The sequence below is a fragment of the Sciurus vulgaris genome, assembly GCF_902686455.1.
Source record: "Sciurus vulgaris genome assembly, chromosome: 5".
NCBI lineage: Eukaryota > Metazoa > Chordata > Mammalia > Rodentia > Sciuridae > Sciurus > Sciurus vulgaris.
The window spans coordinates 154,028,296-154,040,665 of NC_136465.1; the positions used below are offsets into that span (position 1 = coordinate 154,028,296).

The following is a 12,370-nucleotide window of genomic DNA, read 5'->3' on the forward strand; positions in this document are numbered from 1 at the left end:
CACGCCACGCCACGCCACGCTGCGCCGGCGGACCCAAGCAGAATGAAAAGCCGGAGACCGGCCTGGCGGTTACCTTGATGATCCTGCGGGGCAGCCCGGCCATCTTGTCAGATCCCGAGTTCGGCCTCTGGTTTCGTCTCCGGCTCCGCTCGCCTCACGCACGAGTGGAAGTCCCGGGCTCCACTTCCGGGGGACGTTGCCGCGCCCGCCGCCGCCGCCGCCGCCGCCGAGGCCCCTCGGGAAATGTAGTCCCTGCTCGGGCGCGGGTTCGGGCGGGTTTCCCCCGGACCTGGCCCCCTCCCCCGCGCTCCCCGCCCCTACCCCAGCTGGGGGTGGCGGAAGTGACGCGCCGCGGTGGGGCAGGGACTTGGGGGAGGCGGGGCGGCGCGGAGCTCCGGCCCCCGCAGCCGAGCCTGCGGCGCGACGATGAGACTGAGCTACTAGCTCCCGCAAGCCCCTTATGCGGGGCCACGCCCGCGCCGGTGGACGACGTAACAGAGGCCGGGCCTCCGACGTAGCCCATTCACTCGTTCCATCGCTCATTCAGCTTGCCTGCATTGCCGCCGCCCGGGTGTTGCTGCTGAGACGCACACTCGATAGCAAAGCTTCTCCGCATGGGTCTCCCTAGTTAGCTACATCTTGGCGAGGGAATCTTGATGTTTAATTGCGCATAAACTCGACCTCTGGGTAGGCTAAAGGAAAAAGGGTTTAGAGCGAGTTAGACTCAGGAAGATGAAACGACTTCTGAACGCTTGGACCTAGCAGTTGAGATGTAGAAATGCCAACTTGGCAAATAACCAAGGGGAGATGAACGCAGAGGGACTACCCCTTCTACCCAAAAGGAGGATTAGAATGAGGGTGCCCGAAACGGGGACTGGGGAAAGCATTTTACTGTTAGGCATTGTCACTTGCTAGGCATTTTACTGTTTGCAAGTATTTTACTTCATCTTTACAGCAACCTCAAGAAGGTATTGCCTCCATTTTAAAATGAGGTTTAGAAAGAAAACTTTTTACAAGATTGTAGCAGAAGAAAGTGGAGGTGTTTTGTTCCTAGACATGGGCCTTAACTACTTAACCAGAAGGTCTCCTACAATAATAACACAGAAAATAGATGGTGAATGAATGAACGAAGATGTGCCAGATACTCTGTTAGGGGCTGAGAATACAAAAAAGAAAAGGCTGACCATGCCGTCCAGTGTAAGAGAAAGACATGTATTTAATTACAATCCAGTGTGTTAAGAGCTATAATATAGGTTCCTCCAAGACACTATTATTAACTGCATTAGAATTCAGAGAAGGCATCTTAAGAAGTAGAGGCCTGAATGATGAGTAAACATCTACCATATCCGGCAGGGAGAGCATACAAGGCATAGAAAATAGCCTATGAAATAGTACTGTACTGTGAGAAAGAAAAAAAAAAAATGATGCATTAAAGAAACTAGGAATGTGAATACAGGAAATCTAGTAAGAATAACGAGAAACATTTCAAGCTGGGTACAATACTAAAGGATTACATGGATCATCTCATTTGATTTATGAATCATACAAGGAAGGCTTTATTATTCCCATTGCCTTTAAAATGAAAAACTAAGGCTCAAAGGTAATGAGAATTTGAGAATGAGACTTTCACATAACCAGAAGTCTGAAATGGGTTGTTCTGTGACTAGAAGAATCTGAGAAAGTTAATGACTGGACAAAGATAATTTCAGAATATTTTAGAAAGGACCCAGGGTAACTCACCTTCTTAGAAAAGAAGGCAGAGCCTCTGTTGATTTAGAAGTATGCAAATCTAGCTGGGTACAGTTGCACAAGCCTGTAATCCCAGCCACTTGGGAGGCCGAGGCAGGAAGGAGGATCAGGAGTTCAAAGTCAGCCTCAGCAAAAGTGAGGCCCTAAGCAACTCAGTGAGACCCTGTCTAAATAAAATACAAAAAAGGACTGGGGATGTGGTTCAGTGGTTGAGTGCCCCTGAGTTCAATCCCTGGTACAAAAAAAAAAAAAAAAAAAAAATATATATATATATATAGGGATATATAGATAATATATATATGAATGCAAATTTGCAATTTGGGTTGGGCTTGGAAAGGAAGATACATCTCTGCTCCATGCTGTGTGTTATGGTTCAGGTCTGGAGTGTCCCCCAAACTACTTACTGTCTTGAAAGCATGGTTCCCAAAGCAGTAAGGTTCAAAGATAGGACTTTGGGAAATTATTAGATCATGACAGGTGAATGATCCATTTTTATAGATTAATAATTTGCATGAACTACTGAGTGGCAACTGCAGGCAGGTGTGGTGTGGCTGAAGGAAGTGGGTCACCGAGGGTGTGCCCTGAAAAGTTATCTTTTCCCAGTCTCTCTTTCCCTCTCCCTCATTCCCTCTCTGTCTCTGTCTCTCACTCTCCCTCCCCGCTGACACAAGCTAAGCAACTTTCCTTTCTGACTCTCATTTGGGGCCCAGAGCAATGGAGTAGGCTGACCATCAACTGAGACCTCTAAAACCACGAGCCAAAATAAGTTGTTCTTGTCGGGTATTTTGGTCCCAGCAACAAAAGGCTGACTAATACAATGTGTCAGCCTGGGCAGTTGACAAGGGCCAGAAGATCCACTTTCAGGATGCCTCACAGGTCTGGCAAGTCCTTGCTGGTTGCTATTCCATCTCCATGAGGACTTTTTCCTGGCATATCATGGCCTTCTCCACTGCGAGATGGCTGGGTTCCAAGAGTGAGTGGTATGGCAAGCAAAAGTGGAAGCTGAATTGCCTCTTTTGACCTAACTGTGAAGTCACATTAGCATCACAATCATTGCAATCTATTGGTCAACCAGCAACAAACAAAAGCCCACCCAGTTTCAAGGGTAGAAAACATGGAGTTCACTCCTTGAAAGGAGAGTGGCAAGATTCTAGAAACTAGCAGAATATATGTGAAGGAAGGTTTAGTTGTAGCCAATTTTGGAAAACACGGCCACATGTACAACGTTTGTCAGAGTATATTTACATTCATTTATCTTTGCATTGCCCAGGGTGCTGGTAAAATAAAAACATTTCCAGAGCCTCTCCCCCAGAGATGTAAATTCTCTAGGTCAGTAAGCAAACCTAAAAATCTTCATTTAAATATCATAGGTTATTTTGATATATCTTAACATTTGTGTGTGTGTATAAGTGGTGTTGTGGATCAAACCTAATGTATCATACAACTGTTCTAATAATAAGCTACATTCACCTTTTAGGTTTTTATTTATTATACTCATGTTGTTTTTATTTTTTGTTTATTTATTTATTTATTTATTTATTTATTTATTTTTGGTACCAGGGATTGAACCCAAGGGCACTTAACCATTGAATAATATCCCCAGGGCCCTTTTTGTTTTTTATTTTGAGTCAGGATCTCACTAAGTTGCTTAGGGCCTTGCTAAATTGCTGAAGCTGGTTTCGAACTTGTGATCCTCCTGCCCCCAGCCTTCTGAGCTGCTGGGATTCCAGGCATGGGTCACCATATCCAGCTTTAGTATTTATTCTGAAACAAGGTCTCACTAAGTTGCCCAGACTGGCCTCAAACTTGTGATCCTCCTGCCTTGGCCTCCTCAGAAACAAATTATAGGTGTAGGCCATTGTTGTGACAGTATCTTAACATTTGAAAATAAAAGATTTTTGAAAAGCAAGAATCAAAAAAAAAAAAAAAAAAAGTAGAAACAAAGAACTGTTGATTGCTTTATTTTAGCTATCCATCAGAACAGATAATGACAACCATGCAGACTAAGAATAAGGATTCTGGAACCTCAGCCTGGGTTTGAAAACCTACATTTTACTTAAGTTGTTTGTCCTTAATTGTCTTCACCTAAAAAATACATATAATTTCATGCAGTTGCGAAGTTGAAATGACATAATATATAAAGTACTAGGAATAGTACTTAGCACTTAGTAAGTGTCATATTGTAATTTGATAGAAACAGGTATAATTTTCTTTAGGAAATCAGATTTTTAAAGCTTGACAGTATAACTTTGGTAAAGATTTGTTTGATGGTATGAAATTCTCTTAGAATATTAACACTTTAAAATGTATGTTTGTCATGTTTCTTCTAATTATTTTCTCTATTCTTTTCCCCCTTGAGAACTGCTCGCACTAGATTCATCTGGAAAATAAAATCTAAATCTCAGGTTCATGTTAGTCCTGTAGCACAGAATATATTCTAGATGGATGATTGCCACAGGGCTGAGATGAGGTTTATTCTCAACTAAGAAGACTGGTCTAGAAGCCTCATTACTATATCCTATATAGAGATAGAGAACAAAACAGCAGTGGGGGAGAAGTTATAAGTCAGAGGATACTAAGTAGCCAGCATTTAGGATGAATAAGTCTAGAGATCTAATGTACAACATGAGGACTGAAGATAATAAAATTGTGCTGTCTATGGGATTTATGCTACTAAAATGAGTAGGTTTTAGTTGTATTTGCCACAGAAATGAAACAAAAATGTGAGTCAACCATGTGAGATCATGGATATATTCATTTGTTTTACTATAGGAACCTTTTTACTATGTACATGTATCTATAGGTATTTATATGCCTTAAACATACACAATAAAATTTAGTTTTTTGATTGCACAGATATTGTTGCCTTCTCCTGCCACCTGGTGCTAGAGTTTGAACCCATGTCTACTAAGCAAGCACTGTAATTTTGAGCTATATTCCCAGCCCTAAGAAGTATATTTTTTTAAAGGATCTTATTTACACAGGGCATGGTGGTGCATGCCTGTAATTCCAGAGACTTGGGAGACTGAGGCAAGGAGCTGTGAGTTTGAAGCTAGCCTCAGCAACTTGGTGAGAAACTGGCTCGAAAGAAAAAATAAAAAAGAGTTGGTAATGTGGTTCCGTGGCTCAGCACCCTTAGGTTCAATCCCTAGTACAAAAAAAAAAAAAAAAAAAAAAAAATCATATTTACTATATCCCTACAATATGGATAAAATAGGCATACCTAAAAAACAGATTTAATCCATTCATCCAGGGAAGATGTATTGGGCAGCTGGAGAACAGAGATAAAAGGGAGTTTTAACTCTATTGTGTTAGTAAGCTTTCTGTTACTGGGCCAAATAATGATAATGAACTTTAAAAGAGGTAAGTTCTACTTTGGTTCACAGTTTTGAAGGTTTCAGTCCACGGTCAGTTGGCCTGTTTCTTTAGGGCATGTGGAGAGGCAGTATATCATGATAGGAGCACACGACAGAGGAAACTGCTCTTCTCATGGCATTAGGGAAGAGGAAGGGCTCATCTCCCAATATTCCCTTCAAGGGTGTACCCCCTGACTGAAAACATCCCACTAGGCCTGACCTCTTCCAAGCTTCCCCACCTCCCAATATGTACCCATGGCGGGGGGACCAAGCCTTTAATACTTGGGGCTCTAGGAGGGGACTCAAAATTTATCATCTGTCAGCCTCAGTTGCACTTGTAATCTAGCAACTCTGGAGGCTGAGACAGGAGGATCTCAAATTTGAGGCCAGCCTGGGCAACTTAGTGAGACCCTGTCTCAAAATAAAAAACATTTTTAGAAAAGGATGGGGGTATGGCTCAGCAGTAAAAGTACCACTGGGTTCAGTCCCCAGTACCAGGAAAAAAAAAAATAGCATCATTACTCTAACTTTTGAATTTTGAACCTTATGAATATGTAATCTATTCAAAATGTAAAATATTAATTCGCTAATCCAATTTACTAATTTCAACAGTCCACTCTAAAAAGAGCTCTTTCAATGCCGTTGAAGAACAGTATAATATACTCAAAACGGCAGAAAGGTGCTAATTCATGGTACCGGGTAAATGATTACAGTGGCCAGACAGCTCTGCTACACTAAATAGTGCTGGGTAGAATTCTTAGCTAATTACTATATATATATATTTTTAGCTCTTTGTCATGCTTCATTCTTACTTATTTCTTTCCTGTCTCTCTTCCTTCTGAATCTCAAACTGCAGGTGCCTTTGCAATATGATGTAGAAGAAGAGCAAGCTAGAATGCAGGCTGTGTTGGAGGAATTAAAGGAGTCTTGTTCTACGTAACTCACTCCCATGAACCCTATTGTTACTGCCTCCTGCTTGTTATTCCCCCACCCCCACCCCAAATATTCTAGGTTTTCCACTTCAGTCCTACCATAGCACATGCATAAGTACTATTTACTCTGCAGTCAATAAGTCAGGACATTCATGCCTGAGCTCTCAGGGATCTCCTCCACGTTGGTCCCCACTGTGTCCCTAACACAGGATCTGCTATGTGGGGGCTCTCAAAAAATATTTGTCGAGGGAATTGATCCATGAATTCAGGCTAAAAATAAACATCACACAGATTCATGATCCTTAAGCTAGCACTTACAGAAACACAGGATGTTTATGTTCATCACCAAAATTTTCAGCTGGACTTCCTAAAGAGTAACAAAGATTTTCTACAAACTTTCTCATCCTTTGCAAAGACAAAAATAGAGTAGATCAGTTTGGAAAATGGTATATCGGTCACCATTAATAGAGGCCTTGTTTCAGTTCACAAGCAAGAGTCATCATGCAGAAGTATTTGTTTACAAGTTCCCTTATTGTTTCTTGCAAGGTAGGGAAACTGTTTCGTGGGCGATCCAGACAGAAGTATCTGTGAGAGAGGGTTCATGAATACTGACTCAGGCAGGCAGTGGGTGGGGAGGAAGAAAAGGCTGAACAATGATGTAAAAGAAAAAAAAAAAAGCCTGCTGCCTTACATTGAGGCCTCCAACGTAAGTAGCTGAGCACCATGTTAACCACCACAAGGCCAGTGTGTAAGTCATCAGCTGTGCCTAAGAGCATGATTCCCAAGATTGAAGGATGTGGGAAAAACAAGGCTGGAGATTCAGAGTAATAAAGGCTTACCTTTGTTTAGTGCTTTATGCTTTAAAAAGTGGTTTTGAATGCTACCTCACCCAGGGAGAACCTTTAAGTGCTGTACCACTGGGGTGATTCTATAAAGTCCCTCGCTGATTCTATCACGTTCCTACAGAGGTAAAAGGAGAGGTATTCCCCATACACATGTCTTCTTCCTCTGAGCCAGTTCCCAATGGAAACAGGATTCCGGAGGATGATGACTCAGAATATTTGGCCAGAAGCCTGGCAGGAGCAGGTAAAAGCAGGGCTCTTTTCCCTGCCTCCGTGCACCACCCTTTCAGGTTCCCAGCACTGTTGGTATGTCATGGCTTTCGGCTTCCGCCTGTGACTGCATACTCAGCGTGCCCAGCCCAGGCTGTGCTCCCATCAACTGCCACCTGGAATACCTGCCCAGGTTTGTTCTCAGTGCCCTCCCCTCAACTTTCTTCTTCCCCCACCATTGCCTGTCCCTCTCAAGGTCTATCTATTTCTCTTATCCTTCTCAGTCCTGAGTCACTATCTGCAGGGAACTGTCCACTTGGTTCTAATATGGTTGGAAAAGTTTCCGAACTCTTTGTTTTCCTCTAAGTACAATCATTTGAGATCAGATATACTCCAGAGCAGAGTTTTCAAACTTTGGAGTGCTTTCTAACTCAAAGGCTGTTACACATACAGGCGAAGGGGCCCAATCCAAGACCTTCTGAGTTCACGTCACAGGCCTTGAGCATCTGTGTAGCTCAGGGATTGTGATGGGCTGACAGATCTGACTCCATGTGAATGTTCTAGGCCAGACTCTAAGGGAAATGACTAAACAGACTCCATTTTGCTCTGAGACTCCATATTATGTAGGAAATAAGCTTCTCCCATGGGAACACCCCACCTCTGTGCCCATCATCAGTTACTTGGTGTGACATGTTTAATAATATACAATGGCAACTCTTATGTAGTAAAGAATTGCTCTCTTTTGAGTCCTATTGCTCCTAAACAATGTACTATGTAAACAGTGATTGTGTGGATGTTAGCAACCATTCTTTAGTTTGTACCTAGGTAAGGGTCATTTTGACCCGCTTCCCTCTCTGTCGATGATCTCATGATGTCAAGGTGTAATTTCGAATCATAGCAACAGACACTTATGATTAATGTGATTTTTGGTATAAGAACCCCTACAACCCTGTGGTCGGGGCTGTTCTCCCAATAGCCATTTTTTGGGGCATTGTGTGAGACAGTCAGCTGGCCAGCTTAATAAAGACTCTCGAATTTGGACTTCTCAGTAGTGATCGGTCTGTTCTTAAGTTGCGCCCCACAACAGGATCACTGAAGGGTCAAAAACTTGGAAGTCAATATCATACTCTGATCCAGTTGAGAAAAAGAAAACAGTTGCATCAGCAACCTGGACTTACACTTTACTTATCCCTGTTTTTCTAAACTCTTCTGAACTACACCTGTATCTGTCTTCCTGCTCAGTCAAATTCTCTTGGTCCAGTTGTTAGATATCTTAGATCCTTGGGGTTTAAGTTGGCCCCCAAGTGTTCAGTATTCCAGATTGTAGGTTTTTGGGAGGGGGAAGAATAAGTAACATCCACTCTTCCCTTCTGAAATTATAACAAGCTGAAAGATTACCTTTCAGGTAATAGATTCAATAGATGGAGATTCAATAGATGGAGAACACAATGTTGCCTTCATTATCAACAAAGCTGATCGGAGAACACAACTCTAAACCTGCAGTCTTCTGGCTGGACAATATTCCCCACAACAGTCCTTTAATTGCAGACATAGCCACCCAGTCACTTAGCACATCCAGACACCTGCAGGCCCCATAACCCAGGGCAAAACAAATGGGAATGTGAGAGGGCACAAGGCAAGCAGAAGAAGACGGAGATAAATGAGAAGGAAGAGGAGGAGAAGATGGAGGAGGAAAAGGTAGAGGAAGAGGAGGAGACAGAGAAAGGGGAGAGGAGAAGGAGTGGGGAATCGGAGAGAAAGAAATACAGAAGGGGCTCGGCTCGGGGTGTAGCTCAGTGGTACAGAGCCAGCTTAGTATTCATGAGGACCTGAGTTCAGTCCTCAGCACTAGGGAGGGAATGGGGGAGGAGGAGACCAGAAGAGTCTAAGCAGACCCAGTTCATTGTTCAGTCCACCAGTTAGAAACATAATCTTTTCTAATCACAAAACCACTTGCCTCTGACTTTGGTTTCCAAAGGACAAGTTTTTTAACCTACTGCTGACTTTCTAACACAACTCAAAGGCAATCCTGACCACAGCCTGAACAATCTTGTTGCTTTGTTGTTTTGCAATGCTGGGGATTGAACCCAGATCCTCACACACACTGTAGAAGTGCTCTACCAGAGCTGCATCCCTAGCCCCTCACTGTGACTTTGATTATCCTTTGAAGTTTTACCTGCACTTTCTTTAATGCCATAATTTTCACATTTTACTACCTTTTGACAATGAAGTTCCCAGCTTCATTGCCTGCTAGTTTCTCATTTTCTTCCATGAAGTCTTCCCATCTTCTTCAAAACACCTTGTACATGATGTTCTAACAAATGTCCACTTCTAATAATGGTTACCTATTTTCCTTGCCACACTGTACACCCTTTTCAGACATGGAGCCCCATCTTCTTTGCTGTGTATTCAGTGGGAACATAATGCCTGGTATGTGTTCCCTCCTTCCTGCCTCCATTAATTCTCTGCCTGTATGGCCTAGATCCTACTTAGGAAGTGATTTCTTTTTGTTGTTGTTGTTGTTTGTTTGTTTTTGCAGTGCTGGGTGGTGCTGGAAATTGAACCCAGGGCCTTAAGCTTGCAAGGCAAGCACTCTACCAACTGAGCTATATCCCCAGCCCTTTTTTTTTTTTTTTTTTTAATGAAGGTTAAGACTCCGATCTTAAATCCTTTCTTGGCAGGCGGTGGGTGATCTTAAATTCTATTAGTCTTTGATCTTTTATTCTAATGGGGAAAATGCATTTAAACAAATTAATTCAATTTGATGTGACAAGTTCTGAAACTGAGCTATATAAGATACAGTGAGGAGTATGTATAAGTGAGGAGTAACTATGATATGAGGAAGGCTTCATCCATTCAGTTATTCAATAAACATTTAGTGAGTGCCCACTAAGTGACAGGAACTATACCAGATTCTGTAGGCAAAACGATGATGAGCAAAAATCAGACATGGAGCTACCCCTATGGGCAGGGGAAAGAGACATATCAATGAAATTGCCATATAATGTGTGAAATATTATTTTAGTCAGGGTTTTTGATTGCAGATATAGAAACTGACTCAGGCTAACTTAAGCAGAAAAGGAGTCAGGTGGGAAGACATGGGGGTAAGAAACAGATCTGGCATTCAGGAGCTGCGCAAGGGAGACAACCAGGGGACTCATTTCCATTTGTTGGGCACGTCCTCTACCCTCTTCTAGGTGTGGTGTTCCTGAGTCCTGAGCCTGTTGGGTTTAGATTCCCATTTCTGATTAGGGTGGGCTGATGGGTATAGAAGTCTGAGGTCGAGCTGCACCTTATACCAACTTTCAGACATTCCTTTAGTCTTCAGCCTCCTCCTCACCTGCCTTCCTAAACACTTGGTACCAGCAATTCCTAAGCCTTGGTGCAATCTGCAGGCTTGAGTTTGCGCTATTCTGCCAAGTCAAGTGCCTTCTGTCTCGGCGGATTTCCACTCCTGTTCTCATTGCTTGGGTGTGATTTTTGAAAGATGAGAACAAAAGCATCTATAAGTTGATGCATTTTGGTGTCTTTGAGACAGTTTTCCTGCACAAGGACAGCATTCACAGATTAGTTTTTAATTAAAATTTAATTTATTGAAAACTTCAACGATTAAGGTCTTGTCAGTCTTAAGCTTTCGAGTTCAATTTATAAATCTTATTAACCTATTTATAAGACTAGCAACTACAATATTACTGGAGTAAATTAAATACATGTGCCAATTTAAAATTGTATTTGTAAATTTAATATATTCATTTTTCAAGTTCTTCAATTTTCTGATAAATACTTCAAGTACCCAAATAATTCTTATATATTTAAAATATAAATTGAAACATGACAACTCTTATGGTTTGGATCTGGAATATCCTTTGATGGCTCATGTGTTGAAGGTTTGGTCCCTGTTTGGTCCCCAGTGCCATACTGTCCAGAGGTGAGACTTTGGGGAACTGATTAGATCATAAGGGCTCTAACCTCATCAGTGGATTAATTCACTGATGGTTTCGTAAGCTAATGACATTATTGGGAGGCAGTGGAAATTGTAGGAGGTAGGGTCTAATTGGAGGAAATAGGTCACTGGGAGTGTGCACTGGAAGGGTATTTTTTGTCCTCTCCCCCTTCCCTCCTCACCCCCAACTCTCTCTCTGGGGGCTTCCTGGCTGATACAAAGTATGAAGTACTTAAATACAAAATATACATAGCATATATATGGAATATTCTACATATACATATAAACAAATATTATGTGTGTGTTTGATTTATTGAAGTAAATCAAACCTATCAAAGCCTCCTAATAATACTATTGTCCCGTTGGGTGGGTTTGAGAATATATTATCCACATACACTACATCTGTATTTATATTTATATCTAAGTCTCAGATTGGTATCTGATGTGGAGGACGGTTTTGTAGGACTGAGTCTTAATTCATAGGAGAGGGGAAGAAAGGAGAGGTCAGGGTAAATATTCTCTGAAGTACTCCCATAAGGTCACCTCATGCTGGCTAAGTTCCTCATCTGAAGATTACTGCTCCTCTCAAGGGGTCTGGCAACTAGTGCCTCTGTCTCTTCAGGCCTGGAGGGGACATGAAGGAATACCTGGTGCAACTCAGTGGGGGTTAACTACCGCGACTTGTGATTTCCTTGTATACCACTCATCCCTTCTGGAATTATCCCAGCTTGAGTATGTCATCTGTTTTCTGCAGGGACCCTAACATACACCAACTTCAAGTTAAAAATAATTACTGTTTATTTTAGACTAAACTTATTTTTTCTTTTTCTTGTTATGAGGGATTGAACCCAGAGGTGCATTACCACTGAGCTACATCCTCAGCCCTTCTTCTTTTTTATTAATTTATTTATTTTGCAGTGCTGGGGAATTGAACCCAGGGCCTTGTGCTTGCAAGGCAAGCACTCTACCAACTGAGCTATCTCCCCAGCCCCTCTTTTTTATTTTGAGACAGGGTCTCACTATGTTGCTTAGAGCCTCCCTCAGTTGCTAAGGCTGGTCTTGAACTTACAATCCTCCTGCCTCAGCCTTCCCAGCCACTGGGATTACAGGAATGAGCTGCTGTACCCAGATATACTTTCATTTTTAATTACATTTGTTATATTATTCCTGATAGTCAAAAGGGAAAGATTTTATTTTAATGCCTTAGAAATAAGATATCTCCTTGGGGTAGATGTTCATAAAAGTTTATTATTCAAGTTTTTATTAAGCACTTACAAAGTACAATTTTAGCTAGGATGGCATGCTTACTACATACCAAGTACATGGCTAAGCGTTTTA

At 42.0% G+C, this 12,370-nt stretch overlaps 1 protein-coding gene across 1 annotated transcript in view; it reads right to left on the reverse strand.

Annotated features, from left to right (window-relative positions):
* Nucleotides 1–240, reverse strand: part of UBE2N (ubiquitin conjugating enzyme E2 N) — a 42,179-nt gene extending 41,939 nt beyond the window's left edge. Inside the window, exon 1 of the mRNA XM_079142846.1 lies at nucleotides 74–240. Within this exon, the coding sequence (XP_078998972.1) occupies nucleotides 74–103 (30 nt within the window). The 5' untranslated portion in view covers nucleotides 104–240. The remainder of the gene's footprint in view (nucleotides 1–73) is intronic.
* Between the last annotated feature and the right edge of the window lie 12,130 nt (nucleotides 241–12,370).